The sequence below is a fragment of the Talpa europaea genome, assembly GCF_964194135.1.
Source record: "Talpa europaea genome assembly, chromosome: 2".
NCBI classification, from domain to species: Eukaryota; Metazoa; Chordata; class Mammalia; order Eulipotyphla; family Talpidae; genus Talpa; species Talpa europaea.
This window is the reverse complement of record NC_140068.1, coordinates 104,686,946-104,709,823: the sequence shown is the minus strand read 5'-3', so window position 1 is coordinate 104,709,823 and position 22,878 is coordinate 104,686,946. Positions and strand designations below refer to the sequence as shown.

Below are 22,878 nucleotides of genomic sequence, written 5' to 3'. Positions count from 1 at the left end.
GGAAGGGAGGTCAAAGCAGTCCTACTTCTGAGCTGGCCAGTAATTGCCAGAGTATCTGCCCCACAAAGATCTCCCCTCTGGGAGAAGCCTGAGGCAAGTGGGGCCGGCCTTGAGCTCAAACAGGTTTGGCAGCCTCTCCCCTGCCTCTCTTTTCTCTCCTACTGCTTTGCAGCTGCAGCTGCCTTAATCATCAATATTGACTTTGGCTGGCTGGTTTGACTACCCAAAGGTATTTCTGCGGTAATTTCCCAGATGACAGGTAATGCTGCCCTCTCCTGGTTCCAGCCAGCAGTGTCCCATGGATTTGAAGCCAGGAGCTGAACTTTGAAATCCTGCATCAGAAAACCCTCCTAGCTCATCTCCTTGTCCCACTTAACTATTCTCCTATCTCAGTGTCTCCCTTTCTTCCTGCTTCTCTTTTCCCTTCCTCCCCTTCCTCAGCTTGGTAATCTCTCCCCTAATCTCTTTCCACCCCTGAATGGAAGGTGTGTCCCTCCCTGACACTCCTTAGAGCCTCCTCCAGGTTTCCATTGCTCAACAATTTGCCAGGGGTAACCATTAACCCAGGATTTAACTCACTTCCCCTCTTTCCTGGAACAGAGGATTTTCCAATCATTGACTAGCAGAAACACCTTACACCCTCTTACCCCCACCATCTTTCCTAACTCCTTTTATGGGTTCTTCCCATCTCAGGGCACCCCAACAAAGCTGGGGAGAAAGATGTATTTTAATTAATCTGTTTTTTTTTGGGGGGGAGTGCCTATAGATATGTTTATTTCTGTTTCCCTCACAATGTCCCTGCTTCTCCCTTCATACACACATACACTCCCGGGTGGCACCGCAGTTGAGCGCTGGGTTGCGAAGCTGCCCGCGGCCTCTGCGACCCCGGTTCAATCCCCGGCTGCTCCCCGGCTGCTCCCCAGCCAGGAGGGTCCCACATGGCACGCATCCCTTTCCTGCCACTCGCAGTGTACTTCGGTCCTTCTGCCTGCTCTGCTCCCTGCTCTGGTTCTGGTGAATTCTCTCACCCTCCCGCGCTTCTGACTGTACCCAGTGCATGTATAAGCAAAACAAACAAACAAATAAATAAATAAAACATGCCTCTATTAAAAAAAAAAAAGCTTCATGGAACAGGGACTTAATTATGTTCATGGCTTTGAGATCACCCCCTCTCCCCAGAATAGACCTTACATACATAGTTACTCCATGAATGAATGAAACCCTCACTATACTTGGGAGGGGGGGTATCTTTGCATGTACAGAGGAGGGTATGGCAGGGTCCTGGTAGTGCTGCAGTGGTTCTTATCAGTTGTGCTTTCCTCTACTGGAATTTGGTGTAATTCAAATACTTCCTTCCTCTTTCTCTTGGGAGTTCAAAATGATAATTTTGCCCTAAGTGTTCATGTGGGTGGGTTTGTACTCTATGTCCAGGAAACTGGCAAAGAGGGTCTGAGATAGGAGTCTTAATTCTTTCTGCCTATTTATGTAAGATACTCAGGTAGGGGCCTCCCCATTGGCGCAGCGGGTTGAGCGCAGCGCTGTGAAGCTGTCTGCAGCCTCTGCATCGTGCGTTCGATTTCCGGCCGGCCAGAGAGATACCCACATGGTGCAGCAGACCTTCCGGTCTCATCCGCTTCTCCCCTCAGAAGTGCTTTCGGTCCATCTGCATGTTCCGCTTCCTGCTCTGTCTCTGGTGAATCCTCTCACCTCCGCCCTCTGGCCTGTACCCCAGCTATTGTATAAATAGAAAATAAATCTTAAAAAATAAATTACAGACTTAAAAAAATAAATTAAAAAAAACACTCAGGTAGCTCTACTTTCTGTTTGCCAGGCTCTGTTCTAAGTTCTTTATAAATATTAACTCAGAGGGTACAAATATTAACTTAGAGTTGTTGGCTCAGATTGAATTAATGTTGCTTATCTCCACTCTCCAGAAAAAACAAACAACTCGCCTCTGGCCCTTTAAGACCGTCTACCTCCCTAGAGGTCACAAAGCCCCTGGAGCGCCTCCCGAGGTCGACCGCCCCCTCAGCTTCCCCCTCTCGCAAGCTCCACCCCGTGTCAATCAAAGCCCACAAACCCAGAGAGTCTGAGGCCCGGATGCTAAGCAACGGTAAAAGGCGGGAAATTTGAACGCTCTGGCACCGCCCCATATGCTAATTGGCCAATCAGCGCCCTATCTTCTCAACGACTGCCCCCTCCCTCTCGCCCTATTGGACGTATAGGTAGGAGCTGAGTCTCTCTGACCAATGACTAAAGAAGACGGGGTTACGCGCACACATCACGCCTGCCCACGCGCCGGCACGCCCGTCCCGCAGGCTAGAGACTGAGCGAGTGAGGAAGTCGCGCGCACGTTGCAACCCAGGTGGCCTGAAAAGGCGGGAAAAAGCCGCGCGTTGTCCGCTGCCAGCGGCGCGGTCGAGAAACTAGGCTGCGGTCGTGGAGACGTGGTTGGTTGGGGCAGAGATAAGACGCGCCCCACTCGCCCCACAGGGCGCCCTAACCCCCCCAAAGTACAACCTCCGCGCGACAGAAGTGAGAGTGGGGCGAGGGGGGTTTCTACAGCCCGTGCGGGCGTGAGAGACGCGAGAAGTCGCCCCTTCAAAGTTAAACCCGAAACGCCGCCGCGGCCCGCGCCCCGGCCCCGCGGACGCGCCCACACTTGCATTAATGCGCGCCCCCTCCCCCGGCCCGCCTCGCCCCGGCGGGCGCGCTGGCCGCTCAGCCGCCTCCTGTTTCCGCACCCGCAGGGCCGCCAAGGCCATGGCCTCCTTCGCGGCGACCCCGGGCAGGACGCAGCAGGGACCAGACCCCGGGCGGGCCGCGGCCGGCTCCCCCCGCTCAGCCCCACATCCCGGCCTCGGAGCTGCGGACGACGACGATGGAGACGAGGAGGAGCCGGCCGAGGTGTCGGGCGAGGATGCCGGCCAATCGGGACAGCGGGGAGGGGACGGGGGCGGCCGGAGTTACGATAAGAAGGGGGCTGGGCCGAGCGGGGTGAGGCGCGGGCCTCGCGGAGCTGTGCTTCCTAGTTATGAAAGGGGGTGGTGCTGCCTGAAGAGTGATAAAATGATTAAGCACAAACCTGAGGGAGCGCTTCAAATAGTGGTTTCTTGTCTTCCTCGCCCGACAGATCCATCTGTGTGTGCTGTGGAACTCGGGGTTCTTGGGCCTGGCCTACTATGACACAAGTGACACCACCATCCACTTCATGCCAGATGCCCCAGATCAGGAGAACCTCAAGCTGCTCCAGAGAGGTGGGGGCAGAACCATGAACTCCTCTGCTCTGGGGCTGCAAGTGTATTTCACTTCTGTGCCCTTTCTGGACTCAATTGCTTTTGTTAATGGGCTCCCATAGTACCCCTCTGTGGTTTTAGGACTTCATTTCATTATTCAACAAATATGTATTAGGTGTTTAAAATCAAGTGCCAGGGGCCTCCCTGGTGGCACAGGGATTAAAGGCTTAGCGTTATCAAGCTATCACCAGCCACTGCGGCATGAGTTCCATCCCCAGACAGGGAGCTGATCCACATATGGCACAGCAGACCTCTCCTGTCTCACCCACTGCGCCCCTTAGCAGTGTGTTTCAATAGGTCCACCTGTTATGCTCCCCACTCTGCCTCTGGTGAAACCTCTCACCTCCACCCCCACATCTCTGGCCTATGCCCCAGTTTTTACATGCATAAATAAATCTTTAAAAAAAAAATCAGATACCCAAAATCTAGTCATGGGAGTTACATGCGTGCCCCCTGTAACAGTCCACGAGCATCCCTCTTCCCACCACCCCACCAGTGGCACCTTTCTAGATCTCATGCCATACTTCTTATGCTCCCAATGTGTTGGAGCATTCCCTACTCTTAGAGGGAGAAAGTATGTTTTGGATGAGGGGAGGGAGATCACACCCCCTCCCCCTTGCAAGGGTAGGGCTATGAATCCCCTCTTAGTCAAAGGATAAAAATCACTTGATCTCGGGGCCTCCCCGGTGGCGCAGCGGTTGAGCGCTGGGTTGCGAAGCTGCCCGCTGCCTCTGCGGCGCCGGTTCGATCCCTGGCTGCTCCCCAGCTACCGGAGGAGGGTCCCACATGTCGCGCAGACCTCTCCTGCCGCCCGCTGCTCCCCTCAGCAGTGTACTTCGGTCCTTCTGCCTGCTCTGCTCCCCGCTCTGGCTCTGGTGAATTCTCTCACCCTCCTGCGCTTCTGACTGTACCCAGTGCATGTGTGAACAAAAACGAACAGACAAATAAATGAATGAATGGATAAAAAAAACATGCCTCTATTAAAAAAAAAAAATCACTTGATCTCCATTCTCTTCCAAGTTCTGAATGAAATCAATCCCAGGTCCCTTGTTACGAGTGCCAAACAGGATGAGAACATGACTCGGTTTCTTGGAAAGCTAGGTAAGGACTGAGTACGGAAAATAAGGAAGGACTAAAGTATGAGATATTCTAGGAGACTAAAGGGTGGTGGAGGGAGCCAGAACTAGGAAGCCAGAATTGGGTGAGAGGGAAGGTGGGACAGAAGCAAAAGGACTGAGATGTACAGACTGATGGCCCTTTCTTTGCCTCCCCACAGCCTCCCAGGAGCACCGAGAGCCTAAGAGACCTGAAATAATATTTTTGCCAAGTGTGGATTTTGGTATCTTCTTCCTTTTGCTTTGCCTGCCCAGTCCCCCATCCTAGTTTCCCCACCCTTTCTCCTGACTCCACCTGCATCATCAGAAGTCTCACTACAGCCTTATGTCATCTAAACTTTTCTGTTCTCCAAGCCCCTAAGATCAGTCACCCCAAGATCTCCTCTGTCTTCTACACTTTAATAACCTGCAACTTATTGTGAAACTTTCAATTAGGTGTGTTGGAATGAGAGCCTTCCCTGAGAAAAGGAAGTGATGACATTTTTTTGGACAGTTGATTGTTGGAATTTTCCTCTTTAAGCCAAATCATTTGTCCCTTAAAAACAAAAACAAACAAACAAAAAGAGGCACAGGGCCTCTCTGGTGCCCTAGGGGTTAAGTCTCAGGCTATTACTGCAATGCCCTGAGTTTGATCCCAGACCAGGGAGCTAACCCACATATGGCACAGCAAACCTCTTGTCTCGCTGGCTGCTCCCCTTAGTAGTGTATTTCAGTAGATCCACTTATTATGCTCCTCACTCTGTCTCTGGTGAATCCTCTCCCCTGTACCTCTGGCCTACACCCCAGTTCTTCTATGATAAAATAAAATAAAATATTTTTTTAAAAAGGGCACTACCTCGGGCCTCCCCGGTGGCGCAGCGGTTGAGCGCTGGGTTGCGAAGCTGCGCGCAGCCTCTGCGGCGCCGGTTCGATCCCCGGCTGCTCCCTGGCCACCGGAGGAGGGTCCCACATGGCGTGCAGACCTCTCCTGCCGCCCGCTGCTCCCCTCAGCAGTGTACTTCGGTCCTTCTGCCTGCTCTGCTCCCCGCTCTGGCTCTGGTGAATTCTCTCACCCTCCCTCCCGCACTTCTGACTGTACCCAGTGCATGTATAAACAAAACAAGCAAACAGACCAGCAAACAAATAAATAAAGCATGCCTCTAAAAAAAAAAAAAAAAAAAAAAAAAAAAAAAAAAAAAAAGGGCACTACCTCAGTGACTCTGATAATCCATAGGCATTTCATAACCTTCCAAAAAGGACAAGGAATGTTCTATCCTAATTAGATGTTAAGTCATTATGTTATTAGATCCTTCCATAATATGATGGTTTGACCAAGACTGCCCAATTCCAGACATACATTATTTTCTGAGCCATTTATCATTCTCAGGTTGTGTTCTCAACCAAACATCTTGATGTCATTTGTAGAATAAAGAGAGATTAGACAAGAGTCTGAGAATTTGGTGGTCTTTTCAGCTTTCCATTACTGTTTGTATGAGGTTGGCAGTTCACATCTCTTTTGCTTCTCCTGTCTCATTCTTACAATGGAGTGAGAACTTGGGCTTTAAGACCTAGACCTTTTGGGCCTCCCCTGGTGGCTCAGCGGTTGAGTGCTGGGCTGCGAGGCTGCCCGCAGCCTCTGCAGCGCCGGTTTGTTCCCTGGCTGCCGGAGAGGGTCCCACCAAAAAAAAAAAAAAAAGACCTAGACCTTTCTTTCCCCAAAATAAATAAATAACCTTTCTTTCCCATTTTCCCCCAAACAGGTCTGGAAATAAGCAAACAGCGCCTGCTTTCTGGAAACTACTCCTTCATCCCAGACACCATGACAGACACAGAGAAAATCCTCTTCCTCTCCTCCATCATTCCCTTTGACTGCCTCCTCACGGTGAGATGTGTCCTGGGAGCTAAGGGCTGGGATCCGGCAGAATGGAGAAAAGCACAAGCCCCCTGGTCCTGGGGTTGAGTCCTAGGAGACATTTTACCCCAACTCTACTACTGGTTGCCTCCCAGGTTCGAGCACTTGGAGGACTGCTCAAGTTCCTGGGTCGGAGAAGAATTGGGGTTGAACTGGAAGACTATAACGTCAGCGTTCCCATCCTAGGCTTTAAGAAATTTATGTTGTATGTGATTTACTCTAACCTCAACCAAAGTAAGGTGGGCTTGAGAGGGCTGTAAAGTAAGACAGGTTGGGGTTGCAGGGGTGGCCAGTGACTTACTGGGTAAAGTACACACAGAGGAACCTGAGGGAATATGGAATTCTGGGGCGAAGACTAAGACAGTATTCTGGGAGGGGGCAAAGGTGATAGAACTGTGGGATGAAGTCAGACCTCTCCTACCAGCTACCATCTCTGTCTTCTGTCCTCAGGACTCATCTGGTGAGCATAGATCAGGACACTTATAGGTAAGGAGGTGGAGTGAGGCTCTTGTCTCTGGGGAATGAGGATTAAGCTTAATACTTTAATAATCCTAATAAGACTGTAGTTTCTTTAATCTCGGGGCTATTAAGATTTCTCTCCCTGAGGAAAGGGAGAAGGGTGGTAAGAGGGAGGGGGGACAAACAGCACAAAGGTGGCACCTCCTTATCTAAAGGAAGAAACTGAGACAGGTGTGGGACAAACTACTTAAGTGAAGATTTGATCCCAGGAGGGTGTTCCCAATCCCCATTCCATTGTCTCAATTCCCTTTAAAAGTCCAGCTTACCCCCAATGTCCTCCATCTCTCCTTGGCAGTGTTTTGCAGATATTTAAGAGTGAATCTCATCCCTCGGTGTACAAAGTAGCCAACAGTCTGAAGGAGGGGCTCAGTCTCTTTGGTAGGTGTGCCCTGTCCTTCATGCCATCTACAACCTGCCAGAAAAACAGCTGCCTCCAAAGATATGTCCAGATACTCTCTTCCCACTTCATCCCCCATTGCCAGATGTCTCTTCCACCCCAGTCCAGCTTTCTTCTCTTTGTACCTGCTCTGAGCTTGGATGTCTCTCCACCATCCAGTGTCATGTACATGCCATCTCTACCAAGTCCATGTTCATTCCTTGGGTTTATATGAATGTTTCTACTAGTGGTTCACTTGTCTAGGGATTCTGGAAGCCTTATCTGTAGCAAAGAGTTACATAACTGCATAACTGCCCGTATTTGACTTATGTAGTCAGTTGTTTATCAGTTGTTTCTGGCTTTAGGGTGTATTAGGGACATCGCCCCAAGAATCCACATGGTTTCACTCTGTATATCTCAGTGGGTTGTATTTGTTTACCTATATGTGTTGGGCTCTATGCTGCTTTGTGTATTTTTCTGGCTGAGTGTTCCTATGAGTGCCGTGCCCATCCCCTCCCCTCAGTTCATGTAAAGTAATCCTGGCTGGGACTCATGGCCTGGGCCTGGCTTTGTGTCTGGTATTTGGGGAACGCCCCAAACCTGAACCTTTGACACAGATGTCTCAGCTTAGACACCCCTGCCCCTTTCTTATACAAGCTCACTTCCTGCCTCCACTCCCCTGCAGGAATCCTCAACAGATGCCGCAGTAAGTGGGGAGAGAAGCTGCTCAGGTGAGTGGGTCTCACACAAGCAAATACATGGGGTCTGCAGACTCAGCGCCCCCACCTAGTAATGACAAAAGCAACTGCCCTTTCTTGAATGCCAGCTGATTGCTTTTAATCCTTACAACAATCCCATGTGATAACTAGTATTATCCTCATTTTACTTTGTCAACACAGATACATGTGTACCGATAATAATACGCAGACTTGCACACATATAAGAAGCAGAAACACACTCACAGAATGCTAATGTACACATGGTAACATTTAATTCTAACAAAACACACTTCAAATGAACTATTTGCTGATGGCCTTCAAATTGTGTCTCTAATTCTGGTCTCCCTTTGTGGAATGCTAATTGCACATCATGCACTTTCTCCTGGCAACTCAAACTCAGAGCATCCAAAGTGACACCTACAGGACCTGTTCCTCTGCCTGCGTTTCCTTCTCTGCTTAATGGCATTGCTGGCAACATAGCTTCTCAGGCTGTGAGCCTGTGATTGATGCTTCTCCCTCATCCCCATATTCAATTATTCACTAAGGCCTATTGATTCTGTCCTGAAATGTCTCTCTCCATCAGCCCTTTCTCCTGTTTTCCATTGCTCTAATTCTGGCATTTCTAATCTGGAGCATTGTAGGCCCCTCCAAATAGTCTCTCTGACTCATCTTTCCTTCATTTTAAGATATCTGTTCCAAAAACAGATCTAAGCATGTCACTTTATTTTTTTTTTAATAGAGGCATGTTTTTATTTATTTGTTTGTTTGTTTGTTTGTTTATACATGCACTGGGTACAGTCAGAAGCGCAGGAGAGTGAGAGAATTCACCAGAGCCAGAGCGGGGAGCAGAGCAGGCAGAAGGACCAAAGTACACTGCTGAGGGGAGCAGCACAGCAGGCTGCAGGAGAGGTCTGCGCCGCATGTGGGACCCTCCTCCGGTGGCCAGGGAGCAGCCGGGGATGGAACCGGCACCACAGAGGCTGCGGGCAGCTTCGCAACCCAGCGCTCAACTGCTGCACCACTGGGGAGGCCCATGTCACTTTACTTTTTAAAAAAACCTTAAGTAGAAACAAAACATAAACCCCAGAAGACTTCCCCATTATTTGCAAGATAAAGATTAGCATCATTAGCAGTGTGATGTTCAGGGCCCCTCTGAGTCACCCCAACTTTAATTTCTATGTTTACCTTCTTTTTTTTTAAAGATTTATTTATTTATATAAGAACTGGGGTACAGGCTAGATGTGCAGGAGGGTGAGAGGATTCACCGGAGACAGTGGGGAACGGAACAGGCAGACTGATGAAATACACTGCTGAGGGGAACAGATGAACTACACTGCTGAGGGGAACAGTGGGCGAGACAGGTGAGGTCTGCCGCACCATGTGGGACTCTTGCCAGCTGGCTGGGATCAAACCTGTGCTGCAGAGGCTGCGGACAGCTTCACAGTGCGGTGCTCAACTGCCTGCGCCACCAGGGAGGCCCTCCATGTTTACCTTCTAAACTCCCTTCTAATTCCTTTTTTTCTACCCTACTCATCCTATATTCCAGTCATTCAGGGCCGCTGGCCATCATGGAAACATATGCCTGTTTACTCTGCCATCTCTACAAAGTCTTTCCCCTGGGGTTCCCTGTCCAAATCTTACATCATCTTCAAGGTGCAACCCAATTAGCACTTTTATATGCAGCTTTCACAAGCACCAGTATAAGGTGATTGAGGTATTCCTTACAAAACTCACATAGTGCTTTGTAATATTTTCTAATTGCACTGTCACTATCAGAAGTAGTAGCTGGTGTATCTGCTTGCTCTCATCACTGTGACTCTGGCGACCATTCCTGTCACCTCAGTGCCTGGCACATGAGCTTGTAACAGCAGCACTAGTTGGGTGAGCAGGAATGTGGGAATGTAGGTGCACTGGTCCTACCAACTCACGACAGAAACCTTTGCTAGCCTACAGGTACACAATCCTTTCCCCAACACAGCAGCCCTGCAAGGTGTGCTTTTGGAGGTTAATTTAGGGTAAATTCAGGGGTCATTTCCAAGTAATTTGTAGGGTGACTTCGCAAGTGCTTCAAGTGCCAGTCTCTAGCCTCAACCAGGGATGAAAAGGAAGGCATTCTCAGTAAAGAAGAGAACTGAGTTAAAGGTGGTGAAAGAGTACAGATTCCCCAGATAGGGGTTCCTGCAGAGTATGGAATCATAACTTGAATGATGAATGAAGAGCCTCCAAACTGACACCTGGACAAAGACCCAGTAAAGAGTTACAAGGACTGAATGTCACAGTATGCTTTAAAGGAGCATTGTAGGGCTTCTCTGGCTGTGCAGGGGCTAAAGTCTCGGGGTCATCAAGCTATTATCAGTAGCACTCAGCCAGGGAGCTGACCCACAGGGCACAGAAGACTTTTCCTGTCTCACCCACTGCTCCACTCAGCAGTGTATCTCAGTAGATCTGCCTGTTCTGCTCCCCACCGTCTCTGGTGAATCCTCTCACCCCTCACACCTCTGGCTTACACCTCAGTTCTTGTATGCATAAGTGAAAAAATAAATCTTTTAAAAAAAATAAAGGAGCATTGTCCAAGAAACTGGATACCTGAGTTTGACAACTATATAGCAGGTCTTTGAATGACTTTCTTAATTCAGCATCCTTTTGTAATAATGTTGATGAGGCAAAAGTGATTCCAGCTGAAATTGAATGAAGCAAGGTGGTGGTGTTTTTTTTTTTTTTTAAAGATTTATTCATTTATGCATACAGAGCTGGGTTCAGGCCAGAGGTGCAGGGGGTGAGAGGATTCACCAGAGACAGAGTGGGGAGCAGAACAGACAGATTGACTGAAATACACTGCTGAGGGGAGCAGCGGGCGAGATAGGAGAGGTCTGCTGTGCCATGTGGGTCAGCTCCCTGACTGGGGATCGAACTCATGTTGCAGTAGTTGGGAATAGCTTCATAGTGCTGATGCTTAAGCCCTTGTGCCAGCAGGGAGGCCCGAAGCTAGGTTTTTTGAAGGTCTGCTTTTGTTTTACATCTGTTTGCTTTAAGTTACAGTTTCCAAGAACCTATCCAGCATATAGAGGACTTACTATACTTCTTACTAGCAGTACGACTTTGAACAAGTTGTTTATCTCCAAGGGATTCATTTCCCCAGTTGTATAAGTAGGGCGTTTCACTTGACTAAGATCTCTCCTGACACTAACAATGCATGAGTCAGACACCAAGGTATGTTACAAGAAACTGGTTGGTGAGGCTCATGTGTTTTCCAAGGTGGGAACAAGTATTCATAGACTGGCCTACACTGCCACAGTGGGGAGCCCTTTGTGACTAAGGAACAGAAGTGCCTAAAACCTACCCTCAAATCCAGCTGTGTTCTCTGCTTCATTCTAACTGGGGTTTTCTAACCCAGGGTAATTGGCCATAGACTACAGTGTGAGATCACGTCCTCAGGCCCCGGCGTGCCCAGACATTGGCTCTGAGGTGGCACGAACAGTGACTTGCTCTAGTTTGAAGAAAGTGAGGGCTCCCAGTTCATTAGGGAATCTTATGAGATGATTCCCTAACCGTAGTGAGAATCAGACAAACATGGATGAGGCATTTCTGTGTACTGATTTCACTTATTAAGAAATAGTTAAGCACATAAAAGATATACATTATAACAATATTATAAATCTCCACCAGCAAACTTAAGAATAAGACAATGTTATTGAAGCACCTCTTCAATTGTCTTTTTCTGTGTATTATGTTTTTTTAGGCTAGTCAAGTGAAACAGTGGGAGTAGAGAAGGAACAAAGAAATCTGTAACTGGCTGTGATCAATTAATTGTAAACACCACTGCACTCAGACCAGCCTGACCATTACCATGAATCGAAGACTTGCCATTCCAGATGGGATGGATATACTTTCACAGGAAGGACACAAAAAGGCTAATGTCTGTGCTTTATACCCAGAGATACTTTCACAGCTAAAAATAAATATACAAACTCATTCTGACTCACTCTGTCCTACTCAGCTACAGAGGGAGCTAGAGTGTTGGCATATAAATGCCTCAACACGCTGCTCTTCCTCTAAATATTGACAAGCTCCATCACGTATCCACATGGAATGACACATGGTCACATCAATCAACTCCTGACATATAGACCGTCATGCTCACATCCAGAGATTTTTCAGTAACTCCCTGTAAACACATCAATCTACATAGGATACTGTACTCACCAGTGTAGTATATTGCCACAATTCCCAGGGACCTCCAAACATTTTCACAAATTGAGATCCAGACAATGATAACAGATATCACTTCTGGTCCCTCCCCCCCAACCCTCACTTCCAGGCTATGGTTCACACGTCCTACTCAGGACCTGGGGGAGCTAAATTCTCGTCTGGATGTCATTCAGTTTTTCCTGCTACCCCAGAATGTGGAAATGGCTCAGATGCTACATCGACTGCTGAGTCACATCAAGAATGTGCCTGTGAGCCCAGGGTGGGGGGCAGGCACGTGGGGGTGAGGGGAGAAGGAGGTTGAGGGCCTATACTAAACATTGGATTTTTTGAGAGATTTTACAGTGGGAGAAGGAAAACTAACTGTTCCTTGTCTAACTGCAGGGGATTCTAAAACGCATGAAGTTGTCCCACACCAAGGTCAGCGACTGGCAGATACTCTACAAGGTAAGGTCTCCTTTCTCGACTCTCAAGAAGGCCAGGTTAAGTCCCTGAGCATGTGTTCTAGATCATGGTACCAACTCAGGGCACTTTGTCCAGCTTTATCCTAACATTTTTTTTGGACGTGTGTTGTGGAACTTGTCAAAATGATTTTCAGGGAACAATACAGTGAACCCCCATGCACCCAACCAAGCAACTTTAATGCTTTGACTCATGCCACTCTTGTTTCACATATATCTTCTTTCATTTTCCCCTCCCTGGATTTTTAAAAATATATTTATGCATACAAGAACTGGGGTATAGGCCAGAGTTGTGGGGAGGTGAGAGGATTCACCAGAGGCAGATGGGGAGCAGAACAGGTGGATCTACTGAGATACACTGCTGAGGGGAGCAGCAGGCAAAACAGGAGAGGTCTGCTGCGCCATGTAGGTTAACTCCCTGGCTGGGGATCGAACTCATGCTGCAGTGGCTGGTGATAGCTTCATAGCACGGAGACTTTAACCTCTGTACCACCAGGGAGATCCTCAAGTTTGAATTTTTAAAATAGTGATTGATAAGTAGAGGAACATGATGTTTGATATGTCTGTCTTTCCTTTTGTGATATTAACAGCTTTTTGTTTTTAAGACCTAAGTCCATTAAATCTGCTAGGGACTGAAAAATAATGTTATTTAAATTCTGTCATTCTTTCTTTCTTTACTAGGGAGATAATGCCTGTAAAGAAAAACTTCCTCTCCTCTGCTCTTTGGTTACCTAGTGATACTGTTTGCTTGATTTCCCCCCAACTTTATTTGCCCATTATCAGCATAGTAAATTGGTTTTGTCATCCTCCAAGGCAGCAGATGAGTTTTTTGTTGTTTTGGTATCATTACAAACTCATAGATTTACATTTGTGTTTCAGTATACTGCATTTTAAAATCTTTATACACATTCAAATTATTCTATTTATGGCTCAGGAGAACCTCTTCGTGTTGCCTTCCAAGGCCTTTAAATAGGACCCCAGTAGACTGATGGCTTCCTTTCTCTGGTTTGACATGTTCCAGATCTGTCATATCTCCTGGTTCTGATCCAGAGAAGTCTGAATGCTAGAGTTGCTCAGTGTGTTTTGCTTATTGCTTTTATGTCTCTTCTAGGAGCTTTATTTATTTATTTTTAAAGATTAAAAAAAAATTTATTTTTTAAATTTTTGTGTAGAACTATGGTGTAGGCCGGCGGGGTGTTGTGTGTGTGTGTGTGTGTGTGTGTGTGTGTGTGTGTGTGAGAGAGAGAGAGAGAGAGAGAGAGAGAGAGAGGATTAACCAGAAGAGTGAGGAGCAGAATAGGAGGATTTACTGAAATACACTGTTAAGGGGAGCATCAGGCAAGACAAGAGAGGTCTGCTGCCCCATATGTGAGGTCTGCTGCCCTTGGCTGGGTATTGAACTCAGGCCATAGCAGTGATAGTGCTGAGACTTAACCCCTAGACCACCAGGGAGAACCTCTTCTAGGAGCTTTAGAAACATACAGAGGGCCTCCCTGGTGGCACAAGGGGTCAAGTCGCAACCTATAAAGCTATCTGCAGCCATTGCAGCACGAGTTCGATTCCTGCCCAGGGAGCTACCCACATGGGTATAGCAGACCTCTCCTGACTCTCCTGCTGCTCCCCTCAACAATGTATTTTAGTCAGTCCATCTGTTCTGTTCCCGCTCTGTCTCTGGTGAATCCTCTTACCCCCTGCACCACTGGTCTGTACCCTTATTCTTGTACACATAAATAAATCAATCTTAAAAAAATAAATAAATGAAAACAAACACAAATACATGAAAAGTGCTACTGATATCACCAATTTAAATTTATAACCACAGAGTTCTTATCTTGTATATTTCCTTATAGTCTTCAATATTTCCTTCTTCCGTTCTGGAAATTCTTACTCTCAATAACACTAGAAATGATAAAATTAGAATATTGCTCATTTATATTTTCCTATGTTATATGCACAACAATCTTGGAATAGCAACTATTACCCACTATATGATTACTGAAAAACATTTATGATCTATTTATTTATTTTTAAATAAATTTTCTTTTTTTTTCAAGATTGATTTATTTATGCATGCAATAGCTGGGGTACAGGCCAGAGGTGTGAGGGGTGAGAGGATTCACAGGAGACAGAGTGGGGAACGGAACAGGCAGATAAGACTGAAATACACCGTTGAGGGGAGCAGAGGGCGAGTCAGGAGAGGTCTGCTGCACCATGTGGGTAGCTCCCTGGCCGGCCTGGGATTGAACTCATGCTGCAGTGACTGCAGACAGCTTCATAGGTTGTGTCTTAACCCCTTGCACCCCCAGGGAGGCCCTATGATCTTTGTAGAGGGGTTTTTTTTTTTGTACCCACTAGGCATATATAGTTAAATTACTGTTTTAGTCACTTGGAATAGTTCCTCTCTGTGTGGTTATGTCACTATCTGGAGATACACTTATGTTTATTTGTTTCATTCTATTTTTGATTTCTAGGAACTTTTGAAATTAAATTAAATTTATAATTATGTAAAAATATTTACAAGTCCCAAAGTCAAATTTCCCAAATAAGTTATAGTCAACTAATTTGGCCTTCCTCCCCTGTCTCCTCTCTCCACCTATACATGATCTTTTTCAAAATTTTAAGATGTAGGAGCCTCCCTGGTGGTGCAAGCAGTTAAGACGCAGCCTATGAAGCTATCCACAGCCTCTGCAACATGAGTTCGATCCCCAGCCAGAGAGCTACCCACATGGCACAGCAGACCTCTCCCGCCTCACCCGCTCCTCCCCTCAGCAGTGTATTTCAGTCAGTCTGCCTGTTCTGTTCTGCCTGTTCTGTTGTATGCATAAACAAAGCTTTTATTTATTAATTATTAATTTTAAAAAAGATTTATTTATTTACTTATACAAGAACCAGGGTACAGGCCAGATGCGTGGGAGGGTGAGCAGATTCATCAGAGACAGAGCAGGGAACAGAACAGGAAGACTGACAAAATACACTGCAGAGGGGAGCAACGGGCGAGCCGGGAGAGATCTGCCCCGCCACATGGGATTCTTGCCGGCCGGCCAGGATTGAACCCATGCTGCAGAGGCTGCGGACAGCTTCACAGTGTGGTGCTCAACCACCTGTGCCACCAGGGAGGCCCTATTTTTTTATCTTTAAGATTTATTTATTTATATAAGAACTGGGGTACAGCCCAGAGGTGTGGGGAGGGTGAGAGGATTCACCAGAGACAGAGTGGGGAACAGAATAAGAACAGGCAGACTGACTGCTGGGGGGAGCAGTGGATGAGTCAGGAGAGGTCTTCTGCACCATGTGGGTAGCTCCCTGGGTGGGGATCGAACTCGGGCTGCAGTGGCTGCGGATAGCTTCATAGGTTGCATCTTAACCCCTTGTGCCACCAGGGAGGCCCTAGATTTTATTTTGTAAATAATTTAAATTTAAAGAAAAATGCAGAAATTGTACAGAGCATTTTCATATGCCTTTTACTGAGCTTCCCCTAAGATTAACATCTTACATAATCATAGCACAATTATATCATAACTATTATCTTATTTTATGAGTTATAATTAAATGCTATCATTATTTATTTTTGCTTACATTTTTCTAGCTTTTATTACTGGGAATCCTTTTCAGATTGACTTTTGATGTGCCCCTTGATCATGGCCCTCATTCTACTTTTTAGTCTTTTCTATACTTCTACCACTACAAGATACTCTAGGCTTTTCCACCTCTGGAATCAACTTCTGCAAGGGTTTCCTTCATTGGACAGTGGTATCAGAAACCAGGAGCTGGATGGGAGGTGTGCATGTTATGGGGGTATCTGTCACTTCTAGGGCCTCACCACAGCTAGGAAACATATGAATGTATACTAACCACTGCAGGCACATCTACATTCTTGAATCTTTCTATCTGTATATGAAAGAAGCCAGGAGTCACACTCATACCTCTGATTCCAATTCAGTCACACAGAATTCACTCTAGATGTCCTTCTTCCCCCATTTGTAATTTCTTTCTCTAACAGTTAAAAATCTGTACATAAATCATTATGTGTAGCATGTTTACTTAGTGCCTAAAGCAGTTTCAGTTTTCTTTTTTTTTTTTTTAAGATTTACTTATTTATGCATACAAGAGCTGGGGTACAGGCCAGAGGTGCAGAGGGCGTGGGGTGAGAGGATTCACCAGAGACAGAGTGGGGAACAGAACAGGCAGATTGACTGAAGTACACTGCTGAGGGGAGCAGCGGGCGAGTCAGGAGAGGTCTACTGCACCATGTGGGTTTCTTCCTGGCCGGGGATCGAACTCGTGCTGCAGTGGCTGCGAATAGCTTCATAGGTTGTGTCTTAACCCCTTGCGCCACCAGGGAGACCCCAGGAATTTCAGTTTTCATTTAACATGAGTGAATGTGTATGACTGTATATCTCTTTTCACTACTTAATGGGTTATCATCTGCTTCAGCCAGGCCTAGCCCTGTATTCAAGCATTTGTCTAGGAGTACACCATGTTCCTTTTCATGATAGCCTGACACTGTTTCAAATCCCAGCTCTTCTGTTTATTCTCCAGGAGACATTGAACAAAGTGTGTTATCTATGTGTATTTCAGGTTGCTCATCTGTCAAATGGAGATAATGCTAGTCCCTGTCTCCTATGACTGTTTTGAGGAGTGAATGAAAATTAGAACATGTGAAAAGTTTAAAATGTTGTTTGGAATGTACAATTGTAAGCATTCACTAAGTATTAGCTCTTTTTCTTACCTTTATTCATTGGTCTAGACTCTTGCCTCACCTAGAACACACTCCTTCCTTATGAATAGCCTTATTTGGGCTTCCCTGGTGGCACAAGCGGTTAAGACGCAACCTATGAAGCTATCAGCAGCCATTGCAGCCAGGGAGTGGCCCACATGGCACAGCAGACCTCTCCTGTCTCGCCCGCTGCTCCCCTCAGCAGCGTATTTCAGTCAATCTGCCTGTTCTGTTTCCCACTCTGTCTCTGGTGAATCCTCTCACCCCCCACACCTCTGGCTTGTACCCCAGTTCTTATATGCATAAATAAATCTTAAAAAAAAAGAACAGCCTTAATCAAGACCCAGCTCATTTCATTTTTTTCTGCAAAGATATCCCTAACTATTTTAGCCCACATTAGTCATACTCTGTCAACGTGCTTAGTAATTTTAATCAGTTCCATAAGTTGGTCAAACTGTTTTGTGGGTAGTCACTGTTTTTTACTGCTTGTTTCCACCATTGCTACATTATAAACCCTTTGATTTATATACTTTATATATCCTCTACCACAGAGTAAGGCTCAGTAAATGTCCTATGGATTAGGTCTGTCCTGTCAGGCAAATCCATGGTTAGAGCAGCCGCCTCCGGCCACTGACCTTCACTCAGGAAATAATGCTCAGTGACTCTCATCCTTCCTCTCTCCCTGCTGTCTCTTACCCCAGCTGTCACTGCCTCTCTGCTCACTTACTTTTCTACCTTTCATATCTCTGGTTCTCTTTCTCTTTCCTTTGTATAAACACCTGTCTTGGAAGTTTGTACAGACTTCTGTCAAAGCACCTACCGCTAATTTACTTTTAAATCTACTGGCGTGGGGCCTCCCTGGTGGCGCAGGCGGTTGAGTGCCGCACTGTGAAGGTGTCCGCAGGCCTCTGCAGTGTGGTTTGATCCCGGCCGGCCAGGGAGATACCCACATGGCGCGGCAGACCTCTCCTGTCTCACCCGCTGCTCCCCTCAGCAGAGTATTTCGTCAGTCTGCCTGTTCTGTTCCCCGCTCTGTTTCTGGTGAATCCTCTCACCCTCCCGTGTATCTGGCCTGTACCCCGGTTCTTGTATAAATAAATAAATCTTTTAAAAAAAAGTAAATAAATAAATAAATCTTCTGGTGTATTTCTTCCTCACTAATCATGGGCTCACCTGGGACAGGGACCATATTAGAGTTGTCTTTTAGCACTTTCCTGCCTTTGAGATCTTTTCTGTCTTTGTTATTATGTCTTTCCCTCTTGGTATTTGTTCTCAGCCCTTCCCTGTCTCTTGAGCTCAACCAGGAAGGTGAGCTGTCCACTTCCTCTGTCCACTTCTCCTGCAGACTGTGTACAGTGCCCTGGGCCTGAGGGATGCCTGCCGCTCCCTGCCCCAGTCTATCCAGCTCTTTCGGGACATTGCCCATGAGTTCTCTGATGACCTGCACCACATCGCCAATCTCATTGGGAAAGTGGTGAGTGGGAGAAAAGAGGCAGAGCCCTTGGGGACCTAGGGGAGAGCTGGAAAATGTGGTGTGGAAGATGGGGATGCACTGGGGCTGGCTGGGTGACTACAGAGTGGAGTGGTGAGAAGAGGTGGAGAATGTCAGGGGTGGGTTTGGAGAGTGAGGAAGAAAACGAGGACTGCAGGGAGAATGGGGCCCAAGTCGAGGTAAGGAGCAGGACTGAAAGATGGTCCTGGGTGATCAGACGCTGGACTTCTTGTCTCCTCAGGTGGACTTTGAGGGAAGTCTTGCTGAAAATCGCTTCACAGTCCTCCCCAACATAGATCCTGAAATCGACAGGAGTGAGTTGGTCATGTATTGGGCCTGTGAGCCCTGAAACACAAGCCTTCTCAGGGAGGGTACCATCCTCGGAGGCAGCCACTGCAATTGGGGTGATCATAGCCACCAGGACAGGAAACTTACTTTTGGTATTTATGTTTTTTCCTACCTCCTAGAAAAACGAAGGCTGATGGGACTTCCCAATTTCCTCACTGAGGTCGCATGGAAGGAACTGGAGAACCTGGACTCTCGTGTTCCTTCATGCAGTGTCATCTACATCCCTCTGGTGAGAGCAGGAAGGTGGCTATAACTGCCAGAGGCCTAGTAGGGGAGATATTAGGCTTGTGAAGGACAAATTAGTAGATAAGAAAACTTTTGGAGAAGTCTGAAGAACATGCACACCTTTTGGTGGCTTTAGCCCCCTGAGGGAAGCATTGAAGGATACAGGGATTTCTCACTTACTGTAGGGAGAGTAGGTGTCCAGTAGGTCACTCTCTGCTTTATCTCCTCTTTACTCTCTCCAGATCGGCTTCCTCCTCTCCATTCCCCGCCTGCCTTCCATGGTGGAGGCCAGTGACTTTGAGATCGAGGGTCTGGACTTTATGGTAAGATCCTTGGCTTCTGTAGGGAATAATAAGGAGAATGAATCAGCAACTGAGAGAGGGCCTGACCCCATCAGCACTGCTCAATATGGGATCTTCTGCACTTTGATCTTTACCAGCTCTGAGACAAAGGAGAAAGAGGTGTTTGGGGCCAGAGGTGGGGTTAGGTGGGAGAGGATGAGGAAAAAAGCCTACAACTTTCAACCCTGCACCCAGTTTCTTTCAGAGGAGAAGCTCCACTATCGTAGTGCTCGAACCAAGGAGCTAGATGCATTGCTGGGGGACCTGTACTGCGATATCCGGGGTGAGGAGAAGCGAGAGGCTGGAGACTGGACGTAAGCTTGGAGATGATTCTGACAGGCCTCTCTGTCCCTCACTCTGCCTTTTCTCTGAATGTCTCTGGATATCTCAGATGGTATCTGCAAGCCTGTTTCCAGGTCCCTCTGCTGGCCACTTTGTCATTTCTTCCCTTTCCCCTGAGCTGACCCCCAGCTCCTCCCTCACCTGCCTCCAGACCAGGAGACCCTGTTGATGTGCCAGCTGCAGTGTCAGGTGATGGCGCGAGCAACTGTCTTGACCCGAGTGTTGGACCTTGCCTCCCGCCTGGACGTCCTGCTGGCTCTTGCCAGTGCTGCCCGGGAGTATGGCTACTCGAGGCCCCGTTACTCCTCTCAACATTTTGGGGTACGAATCCAGAATGGCAGGTAAGAACAGAAGGGGTGGAGGCATAGACACAGGGGCCTGAAGGCCCCAACTTATATGTGGTTTATCCATCTGGATCCATGGGCCTTGTGCAAGGTAACTCTGAACCCACTGTAGACACCCTCTGATGGAGCTCTGTGCCCGAACCTTCGTGCCCAACTCTGCAGAATGTGGTGGCGACAAAGGCAGGGTCAAAGTCATCACTGGGCCCAACTCCTCAGGGAAGAGCATATACCTCAAACAAGTGAGAGAATACCTTTAGCCTGGGCCTCTGGCATGTTCTCTATGGTCTCTATCCCCCACTTTCTAGCCAACCCAGGTCCCTACAGTTCTCCTGCTGTGCTCTGACCCCAACCCTTTCATGAAAAGACCATAACCCATATCCCCTGCTCCTCTATCTTACATGGTCAACCTCTAGTTGAGGGAGAGTCATGTTCTAATACACTTTCAATGGTCTGAATTCCCTTCCCCCACCCCTGAATAGGTCTGTGTCATCCCCAAGTGTCCCTCTTGTCTGATTCTAAAATAAGTGTGAGGGGCTCTCCTGGTAAATTGTGTCCCTCTTTCCTGGATCTATCAGTCTCTCCTCAATCTCTCATTCACCCCTCAGTTTAGCTTCACCTTCACCTCAGCCCACACCACCAGGCCCCAAGCCCTCTCTCTCCCCTGTGCAGGTGGGCTTGATCACGTTCATGGCCCTGGTGGGCAGCTTTGTGCCAGCAGAAGCAGCTGAAATTGGGGCAGTGGATGCCATCTTCACTCGAATTCATAGCTGCGAATCCGTCTCCCTTGGCCTCTCCACCTTCATGATCGACCTCAATCAGGTCAAAGGGAGCAAAAGGAGGTGGGAGGGCTGAAAAGGGACAATGGGGAGGAACTTTACCCTGAAAAATAATCAGCACAGGAAAGCTTTTCCCCCACGGCATGCCCTCTATCCTAAGGGCCCGGAGCACCCAGTTCAGAGACTGGAGATTTAATCTCATGAACCTTTATTGAACGTTGCTTTGCATAAAGCCCTGTTGGCAATGAGAGGATAAACAAAACACACACCTTGCCAAGGAGGAACTTGTAGTCCAGTAGGGTAGACACACAGGGGCAGCTTTATTCACAGGCTTGACTGGTCAGTGTATTACCAGCCTCAGATGCTAATGAACCGCTCCCTGCCCTGGTGCCCAGCAGGTGGCGAAAGCAGTCAACAATGCCACGCAGCAGTCGCTGGTCCTTATTGATGAATTTGGAAAGGGAACCAATACGGTGAGAGGAGGACGAAGGAGCATGACGTTGAGGCCGGGGTAGGGCTGTTTGGGCAGCAATGAAACATGGGGAGGTAGAGAAAGGCTGGGGCAGGTGGGGAGGGGCACATGGGGCACTGAGGGTACCGCACCCTCACCCTTGCCCTCTGCACAGGTGGATGGGCTTGCGCTTCTGGCTGCCGTGCTCAGATACTGGCTGGCGCTTGGACCCATGTGCCCCTACATTTTTGTGGCCACCAACTTTCTAAGCCTTGTTCAACTGCAGCTGCTCCCACCAGGGCCTCTTGTGCGTTATTTGGTGAGGAAACCAATCTACCCTCCGGTGGGGCCTTCGGAGCGCTAGGGGGCCGTGACCACAGGCACCTCCCCTTTCCTCATTCCCCACAGGGATTGACTGAGGGTTTGGGGCAGGAAGCAGAGTGATGACCACATGCTGTCCTCTTATTCTCTTTTAAGACCATGGAGACCTGTGAGGATGGCAACGACCTTGTCTTCTTCTATCAGGTTTGCGAAGGTGTTGCCAAGGCTACCCATGCCTCCCACACAGCCGCCCAGGCCGGGCTTCCTGACAAACTCATTGCTCGTGCCAAGGAGGTAATGAGATCTGGAGGCCAATCACCTCCATCAGGGCTCCCTTCCACATTCCTACTCCCCTCAGAGGCTTTAGTTTCTGGGCCCATGGTGTTTCGGACTCTTATTTTCTCTTTTCTGACTCAGTTCCCACCCCATCTCCCACCGCCCTTCTTGTTCCTAGGTCTCTGACTTGATCCGCAGTGGAAAATCCATCAAGCCCATCAAGGCGTTGCTAAAGAAGCAGCAACTGGTGAAGTGAGTGTGTGACCCAAGGTCCTTGTTCTTTCCAGCATGTTCTCCAGCCATCTCACCTTTTAGGGACTCAGCCAGCCTCTTTGCCCTTCAGAAATCCATGATTTCTTCCTAACTCTAAATTTTCACGGCCCCAGCTTTCCCATCTTCTTCTGAGGAACTCAGTTATCCATTTTCTTATAAATCTCCCTGTTCTCTCTCCCCTCAGTTGCCAGAAATTGGTAGATAAGTTTCTGAAACTGGATCTGGAAGATCCCAGCCTGGACCTGGACGTTTTCATGAGTCAGGAGGTGCTGCCTGCCGCCACTGCCATCCTCTGAGCCTTTCCTCACCCGCCTGCATTCTTTCCCTGGCCCCAGTGGGCTGCCATGCCCTTGTTTCCTTCATCAACTTAGACCAGAGCTCTCATTTTC

General features: G+C 47.9%; 1 protein-coding gene across 1 annotated transcript; it reads left to right on the top strand.

Moving 5' to 3' along the window:
* Positions 1 to 2,763: 2,763 nt before the first annotated feature.
* On the top strand, positions 2,764 to 22,785 carry MSH5 (mutS homolog 5; the record flags this gene model as incomplete). The annotated part of the gene is made up of 24 exons (XM_084257638.1): positions 2,764 to 2,907; positions 3,134 to 3,257; positions 4,317 to 4,397; positions 4,573 to 4,635; positions 6,151 to 6,272; positions 6,398 to 6,507; positions 6,753 to 6,788; positions 7,117 to 7,199; positions 7,883 to 7,928; positions 12,235 to 12,373; positions 12,507 to 12,569; positions 18,646 to 18,774; positions 19,034 to 19,106; positions 19,260 to 19,369; positions 19,608 to 19,688; positions 19,902 to 19,989; positions 20,200 to 20,389; positions 20,505 to 20,631; positions 21,062 to 21,211; positions 21,564 to 21,641; positions 21,795 to 21,938; positions 22,097 to 22,234; positions 22,395 to 22,468; positions 22,674 to 22,785. The coding sequence occupies 24 exons, from the start codon at positions 2,764 to 2,766 to the stop codon at positions 22,783 to 22,785; spliced, it is 2,505 nt and encodes an 834-aa protein (XP_084113764.1).
* Positions 22,786 to 22,878: the final 93 nt, after the last annotated feature.